The 23,527-nt window shown below is 41.4% G+C and overlaps 1 protein-coding gene across 3 annotated transcripts in view; it reads right to left on the bottom strand.

Moving 5' to 3' along the window:
• Positions 1–16,044, bottom strand: part of smoc1 (SPARC related modular calcium binding 1) — a 248,922-nt gene extending 232,878 nt beyond the window's left edge. For 2 of the 3 annotated variants that reach the window (XM_063052091.1, XM_063052109.1), the window contains exon 1: positions 15,708–16,043. In XM_063052091.1, the coding sequence (XP_062908161.1) occupies positions 15,708–15,803 (96 nt within the window). In that variant the 5' untranslated portion in view covers positions 15,804–16,043. Of the gene's footprint in view, positions 1–15,707 lie in introns of all 3 variants that reach the window. The other variant, XM_063052100.1, reaches the window with a different exon arrangement.
• Between the last annotated feature and the right edge of the window lie 7,483 nt (positions 16,045–23,527).

Genomic DNA, 23,527 nt, shown 5'->3' with positions numbered 1-23,527 from the left:
GCCCAGTGTCGCGTCCAAAAGTCAGCACTCCTGATAGTGCAGAAGTCCCTCCGTGCTGCACCGAATACCCAGCCTAGTGCGCACTCAAGCCACCATTCAGAAACAAGTGCTCTACCTCCAAACACAATTCCCTTGTAACCCACTCATTGATGGCAATTGGACAACCCAAGTTGGAAGCAGTTACCTCAATCAATCATCCCATTTAACAGACCAATAAAACACCAGAGACTCAGCAGCAGAAATACAGGTACAGCTACATCTGTATGTATTCAAAGATCAAGACAGAATACAGTGCATTTCCAAGCCATACAATGCAGCACTAACTTTGCATCTATTAAGGTTCTAGCACTCTCTAGAATCTCATGCGCTGTAACCTGCAGCTTGTCTAAAGCTCCTCAATCTGATCCTGTCTTCTACCAAACCCTGCCGATCCATTACTCTTGCTGAACCTCCAACATGTTCAAAGTCTCAGTCCTCCAACACAAGGTGCTCCGCTATCTGATCCCTCTAACTCCCTCTGCTATCCCTCCATTGCTAGACCCTCTCAAATATTTCTTTTCCAAATCCAGCTCTAGGTGCCCATGCTCATTTCTCCAAGGGGTAGCAGGACCTTAGGGGATCATGACCACACCCTGCATCACTTGACAAACACTACATGCTACTCACATGCTTGTGCAGCTGCAAGTAAGTTCTACCCACCACCTCTGCATACACATACTTGAGCATCTGACAATAAACCCAACTTTGGACTTCCTCCTTGTCTCAATAACATTGCTCCCATTTTTCTGAACGTCCACAAAGCCCATCACTGATTTTGCTTTGGGTTGATCCATCTGATCTCCCAGGCTGAGCATCTACCCTCACTGGATCTATTTGCACCACACTTGGTACAGTAAGTTTATCTGTTATTATTAACTCCACTCAATGGAGGGACCATCTTTATCTGAAGAAGTCACACATGAAACACTGACATTAAGGTGCACCTCGTAATCAGTACCAGGTTTTCATTACCTAGAACAGTACAGCAAAGGAACAGCCCCTTCAGCCCACAACGTTGTTCAGAACCAGCTAAAAAGGAAATCAAAAACACCGAAACACGAATCTCTCCTACCAATACCATGTCCATATCCCTCCATCTTCCTCGCATTCACGTGCCTATCTAAACGCCTCTTAAAAGCCTCTAACTTATTTGCATCTATCACCACACCAGGCAGCAAGTTCCAGGTATACACCACTCTCTGTGTAAAAAACTTACCCCTCACACCTCCTTTGAACCTATCCCCCCCCCCACTCACCTTCAATGAATGCCCTCTGGTATTAGACATTTCAACCCTGGGAAGCAGATACTCCCTCTCTACTCTGTCTATGCCTCACATAATCTTATAAACCTCTGTCAAATCTCCCTTCAGCTTCCACTGCTCCAGAGAAAACAACCCACGTTTATCCAGCCCCTCATGATAACACGTGCCCTCTAAACCAGGCAGCATCTTGGTAAACCTCTTATGCACCCTCTCCAAAGCTTCAACGTCCTTCCTATAGTGAGGCGACCAGAGCTGCATGCATTACATTGTTTTCATTGAGTCAACTTAGAAGGGGTGACTTGGTCAGGTTTCATACGCAAATATCAGGCTTAGGAATGAAAATTTCACACTTCACATCTACATTGACTGCTCGTTTTGCTTCCAACGTGCCTATGTGTTACATTTTGTATCTTCAACACATTAAACTTATTCAAAGGAAGATATGGGAGTCCAAAAAGTGAGTCTAACTTTGCGTTTTCTTTAAGCAATGCGTGCACGTATCACATGGTAGCATTATGACTTATGCAATTCATTGAGTTTTACAAATAACACGTAATGAGGTATTGACAGTTAAAAATGTAACCAAGGCAAGTACATGCCTGATAGAGCTATTTAGAAAAGCATATAATTCAGACAACGGTAGTAAAATCATTTCAAGCGTGTATAAGGGTTTGTCAAATCTTAAAACAGATTTGACTTCATACATTAAAACAAAATGGGAGAAGGAAGGAGGGATAATAATATCTGAGGAAGACTGGACAATAATATGGAGGTATCAATGCAAGTGTACCAGTTCACAGAAATGGAGGGAGTTCGGGTGGAAAAACTTGATACGGTATTTTATTACCACCTCTCAGAAATCCCATTATGATAGTAACCCCCTGTTTGCTGGAGAGATTGTGGAAATCAAAATGCAAACCATTATCATATTTTCTGGGAATGCCCTGTTATCAAAGACTATTGGAGTGGGATACATAATGACCTGCAAGACATCTTTAAATATGAAATACCCTTAGAGAGTAAGACCATATATTTTGGGTATATACCTCAAGAATGGTTGAAAAGAGATAAATATTTAATGAATGTACTGCTGGTGGCTGGTAAAAAGACCCTGACCAGGAAATGGTTATCACAGGAGAGCCCAACTTTAAATGTATGGATGGAAATTACAATGGACATTTACAAAATGGAGAAGATAACAGCATCTGTTAATCATAAGCTGGAACAATCCTATTCATACTGGAAAAAATGGTTTAACTACATAACACCTCATAGGCCTGATTTTATTCTCACAAGTCAATGAATATGTTGGAAAAAAAGATCACTCCCTACTCTGTACATAGTTTTCTTCTTTCGATTGTTCTTTCTTTCCTCTCCTTTATATAAGTGTATACTTCTGATAAATATTACGTGGAGATTTGTGACAAATATGATTATATGATATATGTACGGTATCTGAAATACATCTTATGGAAATGTTTGATTGATGATGAAATTCAATAAAAAATAAATTACAAAAAAAATAAACAAAGAATCCTTAATCAAAAACATATTTGCAATATTATTCAAATATGATTGAAATATTAAATACACTATGCTATGAGAAGGACAATGGAAATGCCATATCCTACATTAAATACCATCACTATTGCTGAAGGGCCAGTGAAAAGACGCAAGAAGATAAATGAAAATTGAAACAAGGAAATACTTTTTAAAAACTGCCATAAAAAAAGAGAATACTTGTGAAAGGGTTCCTGTGCATCCAGTAAGAGGCCTTGTGGACTATTAAAGAAGCAGCTCGTATAGTTTCCATGTCTTTCTGTTGCAAATGCAGTGTCAGTGCATGACATGCCCATGGTTGTTATTTTAACATATGATCAGCAGTAACTTCCAGGTTACAGGAGAATGCCAATGTACAGTCATGGAAGAAGCTGATGTAAAACAGATGCATTTTAAAACCGCATTTGGAAGGATTAAGATGGGAATCCAGCCACAGTACTGGTCATGTGACCCTTAGTTGTAAAATAGTGCCGTCTGGTCTGAAGTTGGGACAGACTGATTTTCTACACCTTTTTTTTCTATCCATCACAATTTCCTGTGGATTTTGTGGATTCATTAGACCAGAGCATGTGGACACAGCTGTAGGTCATACAGACCCTTCTGATGATCTTGGTGCTGAGGATCCCTCTACAACCCGATGTTTGGGCGGGGGGCTTCAACATACAACTTCAAGCCCACAACACCCAAAATCTAGTGGCCCATTAGAGGTCAAAGTACTGATGGGCCTCAAGAAGTTGGATGAGAAGATTTCCACAAAAGTCCGGTGATTTATAGAAGGGCGCCACAATCCCACCACTGCTGAATGGCCTGCCACCAGCTCAGATACTGATGGGTTGACGCATACGTACTAACTTTCCAGCGCACGAAAACCTGTTGACACTTAAAGGAGCACACAAGGTCAAATTGGCTGAAGTGAAAGGGAAAGAAAAACAGAAATAGTATCATGACAAGACTACAAAAAGCCGACCAGTCCTGAAACCTGGAGGTCAAGTGCAAATCCCAGATCTCAATTCTGGCACATGGTCCATGCAAGGTTATGTGCGAAAGGAAGTAGTTCCACATTCCTACCAGATCCAGTCGGCTCCTTCTCCCACTCGTTTCTGATTCACTCACCATCAGGAAACATAAAGATTAATGATCCTAAATGAGCAGTTCTTTTCCTGCTCTGACCTCTTCTGATTGCTTCATGTTATGTAATCTTCCAGACTGAAGAATTAGCCTTTCAACACCTCTCCACTTTCAGAATCTTGCCCACCTCACTGAAGTCACCACCCATTATCGTAAACTGCAACTTTTGGCCACTCTTTTCCAAATGCTCCTCATAAGATAACTCTTTTGTCACAGGAATCAATCTACCAAACACATGTTACACCCATGTCAAAGCAAGTATTTCCTTTCTTTGGCACAGAGATCAAAAGTGCACCCAATGTGCAGATGATATCTCCTTTTGCTCCTGGCCCAAAGTGAATAGGTGTCACACCTTCTATTGTGCTGAGCACCAAGGAAACCTGGGGTTTGAGGCTACTGCAAAGATGATTTAGGCTTTAGAATTATCTGCATCTCAGAAGCAACCAATCCACAAGCATCCAGAGAAAGCAGTAAGATAGTTGTTCTTTTTTTTGTCATGCAAATATTTTCATCTTTCACAAGCCACCTGCTCAACGGGTGGGCTCCACTCCTCTCTACCAATCACCCGTTCTCCCAACATTTGTGTGGCCGCCTGAAAACGAAACACAAAATCCTCTTCACAAAGATTTTAGACTCTTCATCCCCAGTGACATAGGGGTCACCGGACCTCGTGACTCCTGCCCATACAGTCCCCCAACTCAGACTCCCTGATTCCCTCTGTGTTTGCCGACTCGACCTCCAGGATCGCTGTCCTCCAACCAGCGGTCTGCGTAGAGAGCTCCAACTTGGAGTCCAGGTACCGGCTCCTGCCCCTGACCTTTCATTCTCCCTCATCCCCGTCCCTAAACCCTAACCTGACCCCCTAACTCCCTATGCTGCCCAAAAAACCATCTCTCTGAACCTAAAAAGCAAATAAGTGAGTCACAACATCGACAGAAATCACAACTCAGTGCCATTTGACTGAAGTGACAAGGACCGACAATGCAATGAAATCACACTAAAATCAAAAGAATACTTCGCCCCTCGGGAAACTGACCAGCTATTAATGGCAAGGAACCAAGAACACAGAGAACTTTAGCATCAGCTTTTAGCCTTCTGGCAAAATTGGGGTTGTTCCCATGAGGATTTGAAATGCTAACCCAATGACACGAGACAGCACAGTGACATGGCTGCCTCAGCTCCAGTGACCCCTGTTCAGCCCCAGCTTCCGGTGCTGTCTGTCATGTGTTCTCCCTGTTACCATGTAGATTCCCCCTTCTGAGTGCCTGGTTTTCTCCCTCATCCCAAAGACATGCAGGTTGCTAGATTAATTTCCCTCAGTAAATTGTCCCCTGCGTGTAGGTGAGCAGAAGAAGCTAGGGAGAGTTAATGGAAATGTGGGGGGGGGAATAAAATGGGAAGTACAAATGGGATCTTGGTTGGTAGGGGTACAGCGGGTCCGTTACTGTGCTATGTGTGTGTTTAAGAGAAATATTTCCAAAATCACTGCAGGACCATACCTACTTTTAATGAAAGACCTGGCCAGGATTGCATTCTGCATGCTTTTATTGGTGAGAATCACTAGTAATAACTATTTGGCACTGCTTAAATCACAGAAACAGGCCACCGGGTCCACAGTTTCATGCTAGTGTTTACACTTCTCACAAACTCCCACCCACTTCGTTTCTTCTTTTCAACGTTACTGCCTAGGATTTTTTTTTTGCACTCTGTACAATTGTTTTTCAATGAGAAATCAAAGATACCTCAAAAAGAAATCAGTAAAGATTTTCAATCCTGTCCTTCATGCTAACATATAAAGGACAGCAGATGTAATCAGAGGTTTCCAACCTACTTCTGCACATTTCCAACTGTATCCTCCACGGGTTCCTGGCACAAAAGCAGGCCTTGTGAAACTTAAAGGGGATGTGCAAGAACAGGTCCCAACCAATGTTTACATCTCAAGCTGAGTAGGTTCCCTTTTAAGGTAAGCACTTACCTGGCTCTCCTTCAGGAACTAAGTTGGGCTGAACAGCATTTAGTTTCAGTTCAGGTGTACTGAGAGCTTTTACTCACAATGGTTGACTTTATATTTTAGTCAGTAGGACTAAAGGCTTTGGAGGATCCATTACCTCAGATCTCCAGTACCACAGAACTCTGACTGACAGCTCAAAGAGCAGGTGTTCTGTTTAGTCTGATTTCCTCTCAACTCCTCAATGTGAAATGCAATCTTATGGAATCAGAAAAGGAAGAAGCTAAAGTGAGTGGACAAAATCATCTGGGAAAACTTGACACAAGCCAGGTAATTTAAACAAAATATATACTTTAAAATAATTACTAGAAATCACATGTTTTTTAAGCATCTGAAAAGTTCCAGGCACCATTTAAAGATCTATGTTGTTTTTAACCCATGAACCATTAATTCTCTATGGGATTTCTCAGTTTCTCATTTTAATTTAACATTATTAATTGCCTGGTGTCATTGTACATTACACACAACTTTTGTCATTTTACACTATATATTCCAGTATCTCAACAGCCTCTGTGGAAGCTCTCAGTCTCATAGTCTTTAATTTCCTCCTCAGGAAAAAAAAACATTATACTCACCAACACACAAAACACTTAACACTACAGCTGACCCAGGAACACTAATAAGCGGGTGTTTGGTCAAGGGGACAGCTCTAGGCCATTCAGCCCCACAACCCTGTTCTGATGTTCACTGAAATCATTGCTGATATTCTGTGTCAACTAAGACAATGTAAGTTGGAAGCTTCCCCCCCCCCCACCCTCATCTTGAATGTACTCGCTTCAGTGAGAGGATGCCTCAGCTACGAAGACTACAAACCATTACGGGGAAATGGGATTGGTATTTTATTGCTGGCACAGATTCAATGGGCCAAAGGGCCTGTTTCTGTGCTGTATGCCTTTGTGGCATTAGACAGAGTCCTGCAATACATGTCCTTTTGTGAAGTTGACTACAGTGCTATACAATTTTAAACTGTCTCTTCTACTACCCTAAGTGGTATAATATTCTGCAGGTGAGGTGGTTGGGTAATAGAGTCCCCAGAAAGCACTCTTCATTTCAGGGTGAAGAGTCTCCAACTGGACCATGACAAAATATCTTTAAATAAATAAAGCTTATGGTGTCCTACAGAGAGACAGCACGTGGAAGAATGGAAGCACAAGGAGTACAGATAAAGCAAATCAATCTGTTTTTATCAAAAACAGAAACTAATTTCTAGAGGAATGAAATGAGAAGTAACAGCAGGGTTCAATTGGCAGCATTATTGTGAGAACACAAGAAAATAGGAGAACAAGTAGACTATTCAGCCTTCAACCCGACCCATACCATTCAATATGGCTTTGGCTGATCTGCTCCAGGCCTCATCTCTTCTTCTGGGCTAGTTCCCCAGTGATGCGATTTCCCTGATCTTTCAAAGATGCATTTACCATATCAGAAAACTGCCCTAGATGCACTAGATCACACGCGTAAGCTCTGTCCCTGAACTGGGAGCACTTACCAGCCCACACTGAGAAGGAAAGCACAATGAGATACACATCATTAAATCTCTTATGCAAGATTTCTGAAGGAAAGGTCAGAAGATTTGCCTTGTAAGATTTAAATTTCTTGCACAGTCTTCCAAATATTATGCCAACAGAATCAATAATGCATGTAATGCATTTTTGCCCTGAATGTTTTTTTCATATTCATATACATTACTGTTGAGAAAGCAAAAATATTACATTCCACTTTAACAATCCTAAAACAGCAAAACTCATTAATTCCAATCAGATATTAACAGCTGCAATAACTATACAAGTGATTTTAATTTATGGGTCACACAAACACAATTAAATCATAAGCTAGAAAACTAATTTATAAGAATTTTCAAAAGAGCTTTAAAAGAATTAAAATAGCAATGAATGTATCCTTGTTTATTTTATTTCAAAAACTTTATCAGACACACAAATCGATAGTTTTACATTTTAAATATTATCAATATATTAGGTAATAATGAATGATTTTACTGTCTGTTTAGATATTTTACCACAAAAACTAGGTTTGTATTTCTAATGTGTTGATGTTTCCTTTTAAGACAACTCAAAGAATACTGCTAATTTCCAATGTCAGCAAGAGAACTCTTGGTCACAAAATGGAAAGTTCTTTTCACTGCAAGCAAACTTAGAGTGGATTTGTGTAGCACAATGTTATTCTGAAAAGATACTAGGCAGTCTTGCTTTACTGTAGTGCCTATAGTTACAAGACAGATCAAAAGAAATCTTGAGCAGGTCTGGGTTGAGTTGAAGGATAGAGCAGATTCCAAATAGATACATACAAAGTGGAAATGAAACAACAAAGAGACAGTTAAGGCACATGAATGCCAGGACTTGTTGGAAATCACTGTCAAAAATCCTGAATTAAACTTCATAAAAATGCAATGGAATCTCATAAAACTGGCAACAACCCCCCCCCCCCACACCTTCAAGATGCAAGAGGGGAATGAAGGAATGAGCCAGATACTGTAGCACTAGACAATATTCAGATATGGAGAATATTTCCAATTTAATTTAGGCTTTTCTGTTGTTTGATAAACCAGAACAAAGGGAGCCTAATTCACTCTATGATCAGAGTTAAAATACAGAAATTATTGTGATCAAGTTAGTGTTTTTATCAATTGCATCCACCTGATTCAGTCCTCTTGCTTACCCAGAAACCTACGTAGAGGCAGCTCCTTTCTGATCCAGTCTATTGAAGAAGAGGCCAGGAGTGAGCCAATGGCTTACAAATGTGCTCCTTGACTCCACGAGATTTGGCTGATCTGTGACCTAACTCCGTATTCCCACTACTCTGAACAACTTTGGTTTGCAAAAATTTGCTAAACACCAGAGTAAAATTGGCAATTGACTTGAATCATTATTATTTCAACAATCCATTTCCCTCCAAAGATGCTGCCTGACCAATTAAGTTCCCCCAGCAGACTCCAAAAAAACCTGACTCCAGTTTTTAAACAATGTGTCCCCATGATCTTAAATTCTCCAATGAATCGAAATAGATTCCATTCTATCCTTCCCCCCAAAAACTTTGAATCATATAACCCCACTTGTACCAAATAAATTCTGATCAATATTCACATTTAGAGTCATCAGAGCACTACAGCACAGAAAGAGGCTCTTCAGCCCATCTAGCCCATGACAAACTATTATTCTGCCTCATCCCACTGTCCTGCACCTAGACCAAAGCCCTCCATACCCCTGCCATCCATGTACTTACCAAATTTCTCTTACGTTGGAATCAACCCACATACAACACTCCTGTTGACAACTTGTCCCACACCCTCACCACCCTCTGAGTGAAGAAGTTCTCCCTCATGTCTCTCTTTAGCAATTCACCTTTCACCCTTAGCCCATGCCCTCTAGTTGTAGTCCCACCCAACCTCAGTGGAAAAAGCCTGCTTGCATTTACCCTATCTAAACTCTTCATACTTTTGTATACCTCTGTCAAATCTCCCTTCACCTCCTTTGCTCTAGGAAATAAAATTATAACCTATTCTACATTTCCCTGTAATTTAGATCCTCAAGTCCCAGAAAAATCCTTGTAATTTTCACTTTCAATCTAACTGATATATTTCCTGAGGGTAGGTGATCAGACCTGCATACAGCAGAAGCCTACCCCGAATTAGGCTTCACCAACGTCTTATACATTTTCAACATCCCACCTCCTATACTCAAAACTTTGTTTCAACCCAAGTTGCCAAGTGGCCCATTGAGTCAATGCTGGCTCTCAGAATATTTCCATTAGTCCAAACTTTCTCATTATTCCCCCTCCCCACTGCACGTTCTCTCTCACATGCCCTTCAACATATCCCATCCTCCCTCCAACAATTCTCCTGCCACAAACACACACTAGGGCCAATTTACAGTGGCAAATTCACCAATGAGCCTTTAAGATGTGGGAAGAAATTAGAATACCCAGGAGAAGCCAGTCACATGAAGAATATGGAAACTCCACACAGCAGTGTGGAGATCAGGATTACTGAAAAAGAACAGCAGCAATTCTGTAAGTTGTGCTAATATGCCACCCTAATTTCATCTCTGCAACTTAACCCTGGACACCAGTAATCGTGTTGTGCGTTTGCACTGATCTCCCTCCAATACTACAGGCCTGATATTATTGGACCGTTGTGTAGTTGCAGCATTCCTTCAACACACTTCTTTTCTAGATATAGTGACCAATATGTCTTTTGAATTGTTTATTATACAGTGTACTGTTAATGATACTTTAATGATCTTCGTACATGAACCCCCAAGTATGTTAGGGCTTCTCAATCTTCAACCTTCAGAAAGTATCCGGTATCCTTTATATGTTTTAAGTGGAAAACTTACCATTTGCTTAATCTATTACTATTTCTTTTTAATTTACGCCACTTACCACTTACCTTGGATAAGTTCCTTTCTATTCCATCGGCTAGGTTACACCGTGCCAAAAGATGTATAGGCCTTACCCTGGGTTAAGTGCACACAACTTATAGAAAACCCCTATTTGCAAACGTGCTCCCATAATAGAGGTTGAGTACCCCTTATCCGAAATGGTTGGGGCCAGAAGTGCTTCGGATTCTGGATTTTTTCTAATTTTGGAATATAATGAGATAGCTGGGGATCACCATCATTACCAACTCTGAATTTATGTGTGCTGGCAAGCAGTCTTTGTCTTATACTTGTTCACCACACAAAGGTAATTAACAGTAAAAATTATTACCATTAATATAATGAAACTATAGTGTGTGCAGGGTAACAAAAGCAGCACCACAGCATCGGGAGAATGAACACCTGAATCAGCTGTTGAACAACTACAAATAATGGCAGGCTTTCAGTCTCCATCTACCAAGCCACGTTTTGTTTAAAAGGTTACAGTATTTTACTTCTTTTTAGGTTTTACTTAAGGTATAAAAACAATCAGCATTGTAGACTTGATCTGGTGTAAGATTTTCATGAGTGACAATTATCAATGAATTTCTCTGCTGCCTCATGATCAGCAGATGCCTTATCGTTAATTTTTTTTTAATCTTTAAAAATATAATGCCGTGCCTTTTCTTAAATTTCTGCAGCCACCCTGCTGATTATGTACAATTACCTTCAATTTTCAGCTCGTCCTGATAGACCTTTGCTTGTTTCATGAGCAGTGTACCATTAGGCAGCATATTTTCACTCTGATGCTGACACATCCACTTTCATTACACGATGGAGATCTTTTTTTTTGTTATTTTTTATTAACTTCTGTTCATTACAAATGTGAGGTCACTTCTTGAATCTGTGGATTCCCAGTGCAGTGTGGATTTTTCCATTTGTGACATCATGTCAGCGCTCAAAATTATTTCAGATTTCGGTGCTTTTTAGATTTTGGAATTTCAGATAAGGGGGACTGAACCTGTGTTGTCAAATTCAAAAGACCAATGTACATACGTATGTTGTTCCTACAAAAGGCAGATCTAATTTCCTCTCTTGCTCTTTCCCCAATTTTACTGTTCTTTCTTACCAGACATATGCACTTTACATGTAATTTATTACAATACTATGGGTACCATATCGAGTGATTCTTTGTATTTTCTGATTTATTGAAAAAAAATCAGCTTTTGGGCACTAAAAAGAACCTATTTATTACCTGGGGATGGTCTGTACCTGCTACTTAGGTGACTTCCTCACCAGACCATTAATTTGCCCTCAGTGCCATGAGCTTCAACTCCAGATAATGATCTCTCATAAGACACGATTCAATGCCTTCTGCAGTGTATATGAATATCGATTTTTCCACTGTCTGCCACTTTTAGTGCCTCCTCTAAAATTAAACATGTAATGCCCAGGTTAATATTTCTACTGCTATGCTGTAGGTATTTCATTTTAGCAGTTTTCTGTAAAAGCAGTGTGTCCTGCTGGTGGAATGTTTTAGTTTTGGCTAAAGATAAGGAGCTACGTTGTTCAACTTAGGAATGTCGTGTCAGCCAATCAGGATGGTGGGTTGGGAGAAGGCTCTAGAGAGAACTGAGTGGAGAGAGATTTGTAACGGACAGTGGTCGGGTTCGTGGTCTTTTCGCGGGAGACGCGGAGAGGAGAGGAATCAGGAAACCTGGAGGATTTGATCCAAAGGCGAGACCTAAGGCAAGCAGTGCTTCATTAAATGAAGGACTCCATGAAGGGAAGTTCTACCTGTGATTGGTGATGAGAATTCAGTACCGTGAGTAAAGCTGAACACCCTACTATTACAAATATGACATGAGCTCCAACCTTGTAATGGGCCCATTTATTTTCTTTTTCCTGTTACCTGTTTGTTAAAGCTGGAATTGATAAATATGCTTTCTTTACAATTTTATACAGTACACAATCTGTTATTGCTTGCCGACTGATAATTGGGTATGGGCAGTATTTACACAGCATTCACTCAAATAGAAGTTCCTTACATCGGAATTCCCACAGTTCCTGTTTGGTTGAACCCCAAATCATACCGAGCCAAGATGTATATTGACGTGGCCTTGTCACCACTGAGTCACGGGATTGTTGGCAGGGTTAGCCAACGAGCTAAATTTGTATGCGAGCCCGGTGAAAGTGTTGCAAATGTTACACTTCATTCTGCGTTGTTACTATTCTACCACAATGCACGGTGAAATGACCTGATCTGTATGGGCAGTAGGCAAGCAAGGCTTTTCACCATCATGGTACCTGTGACAATAAAAAACTCATTCCAGTTTCAGTCAGATTAGTCCGCTGTTGTCTACATGTTATGCATCCATGTTAGTTCTGTTCTGTTAAATGTTAAAACAAGTAATCTGTCACTCTATTTGCATTATAAATTCTGGTAATTAGTTGATAACAAACATTTTATTATTTAATCTATAATTTACTAGTTTCTCTCCTCCATTTTTCTGAAACAGAACAACGACATGTGCACTTTCCCAGTCTGAAGCAACAGCACCTGAGTTAAGAGTTCTTAAAGATTTTAATTAGGCCACCTGCAATGTTCTCACCTAATTCACTTAAAAACCCTGGATTGGAATGCATCTGGTTTTGGAATTAATGGCAATATGGTGCCAGTATTTTCTTCATTGTTGTTACTTTGTTTGAGTTCATCTTGGCAAGTACCCAGTATTACTTCCCTTGGGGTGTCTCCCCCCCTCACCCATGCACGTACTGATGCAATTTGTACTAATTCAACATCTTTTATGATTTGTCTGATATACTCTTTTCATAATCCTGAGACTTCTGTAACCGCATATGTTCATTACATGTCCCAATTCCCAGCATTCTTGCCTGGCTGTGTGCTTTTCTTGTTATCTTATTTATCCCTGACCTCTTTCGCCATCTAAAAGGGAGATGGAATGGCAAAAGGAGCCCTTTCCCCTTTAGCTGTATAAATGAGTGTTGGATTGCATTAAATTCTTTCTCCAACATCTCCTACCAATCTTCTGTTGTTTAATTTTATTTTATTTAGTGATACGTTGCAGACTGGGCCCTTCCGACCCTTCATCCCGGCAACCCCACAACCTCAATTAACCCTAACCTGATCACGGGACAGCTTATAATGACCCGTTAACCCATCCCGTACGTCTTTGCCTTGTGGGAGGAAAGGGGGGGACCTGGGGAAGCCCCACTGGTTCCATGGGGTTCCTCACAGAACACCGCTGGAATTGAGCTCCGGATTCTGGAACGCCCCCAGCTCAATGTGGGTTCTTAATCATTTTGCTTTTCTCTTTGCAATTGAACTTCATCTCTGTGTAACCTCCTAACAGGAAAATCACACTAATCCAAGAGCTCTCACTCCAGATTCATTGCTAAATTTAATAAGTCTTGACCTCCTTCACTGGTTCTGGGATGTTGTGATGCAGAAAACCTACCATGGGGCAGAAGAAATTCTCTACTATTCCAACTTGAGTTTATCCCAAATAAAAGTTAAAATCCCTAAAACTTTGTTAGATTTTGCCCAATTATTGCAAGTACACATTGAGCTGCTGTTACCAAGAGCCACTACACAATCTTAAATCCTTTGCAATTTCTTGATTCAACTTATAACTGCGTCTAATTATGACCTGTCTCATCAATGAAGTAACTTCATGCTGAATCCCCGCCCCCACTGCTAGTGCTTCCACCCCCCCCCCACCTCCCCAATACTGTTCTCTGTGTGTCCCGCGGTCCTTATAAACCGTACATTTGCTCTCTAGCGTCCCAAAAATCATCAAGCACTCATCAGAAATGGCCAACGTGCTTTACTGGAGTCAATTCATTTAATTTGCACTTTGTGCATTAGTATAACGCAAGAAAGAAACACCCTAATCTGTCCCTTTATGTCCTTCACACGTTCATATCCCCCTCTGGGATTTACATTTTAGGTACCGGTAGCTGGAATTAACTATATCTATCATTTCAAGCAAAAGACATCAGTGAGAACAAAACACTGGATTGATGGTGTTCTGCATTTTTATACCGCTGTACCAGTGAGGTTATTAAACGATTTCGCAAAAATTACTCTTAGGTGTGTGCTCTTTAAATGGGTATTCCGTCCTTACCCTCGTTGCACCCAAAATGAAGTTTAACTGCTGAATTTGCTTTCCAGCAGAGCTACATCATTTCTTTTGCCATGCCTGTGTGCATTTTAAAATAAACATGAGATGACCGCATCTCCACAGAGCCCCGTTTAAGATGCTCTAACCTCTTCGCTTATAGAAACTCTTATCCAAAAGCAGCTGTGGGTCACCAAATAAAGAATGCGGAACATCTATCCATTATTTAAACCAACATCTTTCATCCTTGGTATTGTTGGGAGAGCCGTGGGGTTAAAAGAAGTTGACTTTCCATCAATAGTGAAAGAAACGCAGCTTACACAGTTTTTCTGTTGCGCACGCCCAGCTATTTGTTAACTTTGATGTCATTTGAAATTGCGGTCTGGTAAATTGCATCCTTCTGTAATACTATGCGCTTATGAAATACTCCAAAAGAAGTAATGAATAAATTAATTCCCACAGGAAAATGTTGGAAAAGTGGCCTTTCCGAGAAGTACAAGGGCGCAGGATGTATGTTTGTTTAAGACTTTAACTTATCTTCACGTGTCGAGCTGATTTATGGACTTGCAGAATGCGATGCTGAAAATTACTGCCGCTGTCTGAAACCCGCTACCAGTTTGGTCAAATTCATCTTCCTTACCCTTCCTCTCGGAGCACTTCGGAGCAGAAGCGAACGGGACGAATAGAAAGTCTGAAGAGAATGGGAGGCATGGGGGTGGGGTAGTGTTCGGACCCCCATCACCCCCCACAGCCCAGCTCTACCCGAAACCTGATTAACGGAGATAACACAAGCTCTTGCATCTTCCAGCAAAGCTTTCAAATTCTGTCCTAGTCACAATCTGTCTTAAATCCCGGCACACGTCTTTTCGGCGTTTCTTTAGGAAGTTCCCATTCCTTCTCTAATCATAACACAAGCATAATCTACATGCCCGTGACTTCTGTGCTGCATCCGACTGACCCCTGCCCGCTCCAAGCATATTCCGTATGTCTATAACTTATTGTCCGATGCTATTTACCTGTGTCCGTGGAAGGTCGACAGGTGTCGTCAGATAGCGAACTGACATTTGAAGTGTTAGGTACATAATGAGTAAAAGAGAGGCAGGCTGCGCAGATTAAATGGGAAGAGACGGGGAAAGGAAAACAAGAGCGGTTTTAAACAAAATGATGAAAAACTTGTCAGTCTAAATGCACTTACCTTTGGTCCACCCGATCTCTGGGAGCAGGAGAGTGGTAGAGCCACGAACAACAGCATAAAGTGTGAGGGGACGATAATAGAAAACTTTCTGAACATTTTGTTTAAAGTTCGCACAAGCCTTTTTGTGCAATGTCAATCAGATTCCCAGGCTCGGAATCCTTCGTTGAGGATTTACAAACGCTGCCAGTGTTTGAGACTAGCTTTCTCGGTTTTTTAAGTACGCCAAAAATGTGTTAAACAACCACTCATCTGGTCTTTTCTTTCCCCCACCCCCTGCGGTGAAATCTCTTAAACGCGCCCGCTCGTAGTAATAAAGCGCACTAACTTCCATGCGGTTCCCGTTATAGGCACCTTCATCCCAGGCGGAATGACACATGGCAGTGACTGGCAGCACAGCCCACCAATCATACATGTAGTGGGTGCTCCGGTTTCCAACAATGGAATTAAAGTAAGCCAATCAACGTGTTGGTGGGCGGGACTTCCTTATAATTGTCTGAATAAGTTATTTCCAATTGCGAGAAAAGTAACAAATGATCCATCTTTCAAATGCTTGGAATGCAATATTAGTCGCGTTACTGTTTCAGTCTCTATAAAATGTGTCCCGTTGCAATTTATGAAATTGCAGTTCAACTTTGACATTTTAAAATGTTTTGAAAAGCGTGAAGAGTGTTTGCATTGATAATTCTGATTTCGGTCGAAAGTTTATTTTTCTGGCGTGCGTATGTACTTTATATTTCAACTTTTCACAAAAATTCACTGGGAACAACGAATTTCCCTTGCATCCCTTTCCTCGTCTCCTGCGCTTTTCGTTTCTCACTTGTGGAACAATTTATGGAAGTTTCGGTAATAATCGCATATTGCCCAGTAGATGGTACGACCAGGAGGGCGACCTAAGGTACGCCTTGCCCTCGTTTTCTTTCCGCACAGATGTTGACGCACTAGCTGTCTTTGTGTCTGGTAAGCAGAAGTTGATCTCGCGTTGCAGGTGTGATGGAGGAGGAGGGGTGGTGAAGCTGGCTTCAAACTGTGACCAAAAGGTGCTTTTGAAGCCCCTGGTGTTACAGTCTAACTTCGTAGACGGCCTTTTAAAAAAATGTAATCTTTAAAAACATCCGATAGAAAACATTTTGACCGAATATTTGTAAACTGCCTGTGGTTTATACAAGGGAGAAAGTGGGCGCAGAGAAAACTCGTGTGTTTCAGAGTACAATTAGGCTGGAGATTAATGATTCCTACATGTGTTTCTCCAAGGAGTAAAGTTTTTACTACCAAAGGAGGGGGTGGCATTTAATGAACTAACTGGTAAAGTTCAATTTATCTCTGCATATGGGAATGGGTCAGGGAATGTTGTGAAATGGAAAGGGCAGCTAGACAGACAGAGGATTGGATCACATTAATTACAGCGGAAAATTAGTAAGGATTCGTAATATGAAACGAGGAAAATAACAACGATAAAGCTGCATCGGTTTTGGAAACACGGCGAACAGGGTCGGCTGGCAGATTCCCTCACGATGATCACAAAACGTTGAGCGATGTTAAATGGTGCATTTCTACGTTTGAATGCATTGTATGATTTGTCTCAGATCAAGTCGCTCCCCTGCTGCCACGCCGCAACTAAGTGGCGTGGATGCTTTTAAACCCAGAGCCGTGTGTGTGCGTATATATATATTTTTTTTCTGGGGAAAAAAATCTTTGCCGTACAAATGCTAAACACAAACACCCATCCCCAAACCCCAAACATAAAAGAAGCTCTCAGATCGTCAACATTGACCTAAAAAATATTGCAAAATGATATAGCTACTGACAGAATCTGGAGCAACTTTCAAAACGGAGAACTCCATCATTATCCGCTATTGCCAAGAGGTGCCGAATACACCCAGATGCAACATGCTATTAAACCATAACTAGTTCATACAGTGAGCAGAAGGTTGAATATTACTGACACCTTTTGCTACTTCCCGCCTTACGCCGCTTTTTCCATCTCAGCACAACTGTCCTGTTTTAAGGTTATGACCTCCAACAAATTGGTAGCTGCTGTTCTTTTCTCCCCCCCCCCCCACCCCGCTTCCTTAGCGTTTTCCACCTTTCCCCAGAGGCGCAGGGAAACTTTGTACCAGAGCCGCTGTCGCAATGCAAAAAAAACCCACAATGTTAACTTGAAATGTTTACTTTCCAGCTGTCAAAAGCATTTTTTTTAAACGCACATATTGGTCCACCGGACATTTCACAGAAAGGACTTCAGCATAATAGCCGTCCTTCAAGTGGGTACGAATTAACCGCACCCCCAAGGAGTAGATGTTTATTTGTCCCAGAGGACCAGTCGCGGTTGTTGATGCAGGTGTACAAACATTGTTGCAATTGGAGGCAAGGCGATCGCTCGTCCAGATATGCCGCAGGTTCGGCGCTCCACTGGGCAGTTTTTTGCCTCCTTGCTTCATATTCAACTGCAATTTTTAACTAAATAATAATGCTATGCTTAGGCGATTCTTACAACGCATGAGCATCTGCTTTCAATTTAAGGTGTTACAATTTGTTTTAAGTTATTTGGGTTGTCATGGTAACGTTTAAGGACAATTTTTTTACACCTTTAGTATACGCAGCCCTCCGTATAGGATCTCAGGAAAGGGGAGCGCGCTATATTTCATTTCATTAATGCGGTGGGGTGTGGGGTATTTGGAATGAGTTACTGTTCCTGAAAATATCAAACTCTGGGTAATCTGATCAATTTCCTCATTCCTGAAATGCGTTAATACTGGTCTGCAAGGGTGTCCATTTATTTATTTAATCAGTACTTATTCATTTAATAAATACATCCCACTGGTTAAAAATTGCCTGAATCTGCCAAACAATTAAAGTATAACTCTCAGCATCAGCGAAAGTGTTTTATTTCGGAAGTGTTTTACGAGGTATCCCGCCGAATGCGCGAATACCTAGCAATTGCTATCAGAGGATTTCAATGTCACAGCCAGTTTGGACTAAAGAACTGCTACTGGCTTCTTTCCTGTTGCAGAATATCTGCCGTCTCTGTATAAATCAGAAGCGCCGCTCACGCTGCTTTTAGCATAGTCTGTTTATATAAAACATGGTCAAAACAGCACGATTTCCATAATTTCTATTCCACGATCCAACGTTGTATTTTGTATACCCTCTACAGACTTTTTTTTTACTTTTAGTTAAGATCACCTTTATTATGACTTGCACGGAGATTAATTTGAGGGAGAGCAGGCATCAAATGGATGCTTAGGAATTTATGGGGGGATTTTTTTTTGTAAATTGCGAGTAACAGGTTAAGAAAAGTCTTTTCACTAGAGGCTGGTGGCAAGAGCCAACAATCCCTCCCCAGTGAAACAGGTCCAGGCATTGCCCCTTCATTGACCAGTTGAACCCTGTGCGCTGGACCGCTGATGATAAGTGTGAGGTGGGTAGCGGCTTTATGTCTTAGCTTTGCCCATTTTTATGAGGGAATGAAAGAGAGCGTTTCTTTCTGTTTGGCGGCGAGTGTGAATGTTTGCCAAGATCTGACACCAGCGCTCGGTGTTGACATAAATCGATCTGAGGAACAGCTCATCGGTAAGAAGTGAAACTCGTGTGAAAGTTCCTCCCTCGCGGGACAAGCCGGTTCCCTTCAATGCGGCACACCTGCACCCGCTATTCTTCTCCACTGTTTACACTGTGTCATAGGAAATTAATTCTTTACTATTCGGGCCATTGAGGGTCATCCTCATTGTACAGAGGGGCCCGCGGCTCGACCCCATCGGGAGCTCTTGTGCCGGCTTAATTGAGCGTCCGGCGTTTTATTAAGCGAGTGTGTGGTGCAAGGGGAGGGGAGAGGAGAGGAGAGGAGAGGGCTGAGAGCTGAGTGCTGAGGTGCAGAGCGCTGAGCGAATGGTTCCCGCTGCGTCCCCCCACCCCCTAACTCTCCCTCTCCCTCTCTCTCTCTCTCACACACACACACACACACACACACACACACACCCTGTCCGAGCAGCTGGAACTAACCTGCACAACCCTCATCTCTACCTCTGTATAGCAACACCAGGATTACTTTGCAAACTTCAAAATTAGTTTTTTTTTGTTGTATTTGTGTTCTTTCTTATGTAACTGATGCTTATGTTTTTCTTGTGAAGGTCTGTGTGCCCGTGATGCTGCTGCAAGTAATTTTTCTGCTTGCACCTGAACAGGCATATACTTATGAATATGACAGTAAATTTGACTTTTACTTCATCTATCCACATTCACAAGGGGGGGGGGACATAATCCTGAGACCGCTCAAGTGCCCTTCCCCGTGACCCGTGACACTGTCCCGAAACGTCCCACCGCTACAGCTCATCCACAAGTACAGCGCAAGTGCCAATCTTTTCTTTCCTCCTACTTATTTTTGTTATGAAATGAGCTCCAGTTTATTGCTCTAATACATCGGCTTGAAACTTTATCTTTCTCCTCTCTCCAGAGATGCTGCCTGATCTGTCCAGCATTTACAGAAACTTCTACCTATCATTTCAGATTACCAGCAACTGTGATATTTTGCTTTTGATCCAGTTTTCTTATTGGTAGATCGCACTGGAAATGCTTTACAATCCATGTGTAATAATGGTGTCACATGTATGGAGATAGAGTGAAAATCTTTGTTTTGCATGCCATTCAGGCAGACCGTTGATACATGATTACACGATTACATTTTTACTGCCTACCATTACATAGAATGGAGAGAGAAAGGGAATCATTAGGTTTAATGAGCTTCCATCAGGTTTTAAGCATTCACTATATTTTGGTTTTTCTTCTGTTTATTGTTTAGAGTATTTCCCAATCACAAGGGAAGAGTCCCTTTGAATTCTGGAAACAAGCTGTTGACTTTGAGCATTATTCGTCATCATATTCTGGTAAATATTTTGTAAAGAGAAATGATTAAGTGAAGTGCTTCTCCTCTGCTAACATGCCAGCTATAAAATGAATGGCTGTTGCACCAATGTAAGGCATTATACCCCAGTATTGAACTACCACTCAATATTTCCCCTGTACTTCTAAAGTATTGATTCTTCTTAAGCAGTATCTCAGATTGAGGACAATTTACTACAGGCCAATCATGGATTATTAAATGGATTTGTTCCTGAGACCTGTCCATAAGCCAATTTCCCTGTAAGTCAGAAGCATCCTTTCTCTAGAGTAGCCCATATCATATCGCTCTACGTACACTTGCTGTAATTCTTTAATTTAGTTGAATAATCACCATAATTAAACTAATTGAATATCCAATATTCAATAAATACAATGAGCATTATTATTATTACTAACCAAGAATAATGTTTTAAAATGTTTGAGAGAGATTTCAATAAGGCAAGTCTTTCATCACCCAAGGAGCCCCTGCATATTTGAATATGAGTCCAAAATGCACCCAGGACCCAGAATGGGCATTGACCTCAAATAGTCAAATCTAGAAGCAAAGCCATTTCTTGAAGATAATTAGGAATTCACCAACAGTAACCTCCATCACAATATAGATACCTGTTCCAGATTAATAATATTTGACAATTTTCCTGAATTTTAAAGTAAGTCTGTTTCAGTTACAGAAATACTCATTACATTATCCTGATTTGCAAATAAGTTGCTATCGTTCTTTTTTCTGAGTCTAAATCCTGGAACGTCCCCATCCTTCACCAGAAAAAGAACACCACTTTCTCAAAGGCAGTTAACATTGGACAACTTCAGACATGAGGAAATCTGCAGATGCTGGAAATTCAAGCAACACACACAAAAAATGGTGGTGAACGCAGCAGGCCAGACAGCATCTATAGGAAGAGGTACAGTCGACGTTTCGGGCCGAGACCCTTCGTCAGGACTAACTGAAAGAAGAGATAGTAAGAGATTTGAAAGTAGGAGGGAAAGAGGCTTCCGTTAATGCTAACATTGACTTCTCTAATTTCCGTTAATGCCCCACCTCCCCTTCATACCCCATCCCTTATTTTTTAATTTATTTTTCTTTTCCCTTTTTTTCTCTCTTTTCTCTCCCTCTGTCCCTCTCACTATAACTCCTTGCCCATCCTCTGGGTCCCCCCCCCCACTTTCTTTCTGCATAGGCCTCTCGTCCCATGATCCTCTCCCTTCTCCAGCCTCGTATCCCTTTTTCCAGCTCTTGGCTCTATCCCTCCCCCTCCTGTCTTCTCCTATCATTTTGGATCTCCCCCTCCCCCTCCCCCTCCCACTTTCAAATCTCTTACAATCTCTACTTTCAGTTAGTCCTGATGAAGGGTCTCAGCCTGAAACGTCGACTGTACCTCTTCCTATAGATGTTGCCAGGCCTGCTGCGTTCACCAGCGCCTTGTGTGTGTGTTGCTAACATTGGACAATAAATGTTCAGCCTACCAGTGACACTTAGATTCCCTCAAACAAAATTAATAAATTAAAAGGAAAGATGTAATGAGCAGCAGCTTTCAAAGTGACACCAGTCTAGTTAGTGGCTCAAGGATCTTAATTCAAACTGCATTAAGTATCAAAATCATAAACGCAACCTTCAAAAAACTCAACTACGTATTGTTAACTATGGCAAATTAAGGGTTAAATATCTGAAGTATTTTTTCCTCATGGCCAAATCAACATGCAGTTTTGATTTTCAGTAGTCACTATAATGTATTCAAAGGTTCTTACTCAATCTTTTAATGCCTGATGCCAATTTCCCACTTCTCACCCTGTGAAATCTGTTTCACATATATTTCTAATAAATGCTTATGGCTTCTTTTGTAATTAATGGCCCCAACTTGCTCCCAAGCTTCATTGAAAATGTAACAATCAATTTGCACACATAACAGTCCCTTTGATATGATATAACCACTGATGTATGTGAGGAATAAGAAGGAGAGAGAGAAGACTAAACACCTCAATCTTTTCTTCCCTCCTGTTTGTTAGTATTTTTAGTCTTTTTGACATTTATTCCCTCCCTCTCATTCCAAAAGGTGTTGAATATTTTCCCCAATAACAGCAGCAGTCGAGTCCTTGGCTCCAACAGCCAAGTTACTTCACTACCCTGCGTCTTATTGCACAGGCCGACGTCCCTAACAACAGAATGGAATCTTTCTGTTCCATTTGGGCTCAGTACCACAGAGTGACCAACTGAGTCATAGCAGACGGTCAACTGCTTCTTTTTTTCATTTTGCATTCTATGGGAAAATTCAAAGAGAAAACAAAATTACAAACACGAACAGTGGGGGGTGAGGTTTGTGGTATTTCAATCGGCTGTGTGCACGATACTGGTAGTAAGCGCAGAGCACTGAACAAAGTATGAGTTGCTTGAGGAACTCAGCAAGTCAGGTTGCATCCACGGAAGGAGGTGGGTGGTTGATGCTTTGTGGCTTGATTGTTCATCTAAGCTGAAAGGTAGAGGGGAGATGGCCAGTATAAAGAGGTGAAGGGGGTGGATCTAGGAGAGAACTTAGATCTGTCGATTGGCTGATGGAGTCAGGTGGAGGAGGGAAGGCCGAAGATTGCGACAGAGTCTAGGGGGTGATAAGCAGAGACAACAGAAGGCTGCAGATGATGGAACCTGACGAGAAAAGCAGGTTAAGAACGGAAGCAAGTGAGGGTGGGTAGGTAGGCAAATGGGAGCCATTGAGGGAGAAACAGGGCACCCAGTGGGAGAGTACATAGGGCACCCAGTGGGAGAATACATAGGTAATGAGCAGGTGGGGGAGGAGAAAGAACTGGGTGATAAGGGTTTGATGGGGGGGGGAGTTGGAAATAAAGGGATATGGGGAGGAAGACACTTCTCCTGGCAGATGAAAACATCTCAGATACCATAGAATGGGTGAGCTCATCTTAAGAACAGATGC

The sequence above is a fragment of the Mobula hypostoma genome, chromosome 1 (assembly GCF_963921235.1).
Source record: "Mobula hypostoma chromosome 1, sMobHyp1.1, whole genome shotgun sequence".
NCBI lineage: Eukaryota > Metazoa > Chordata > Chondrichthyes > Myliobatiformes > Myliobatidae > Mobula > Mobula hypostoma.
Note: the sequence above shows the minus strand (reverse complement) of the source record. Positions and strands in the feature narration are given on the sequence as shown.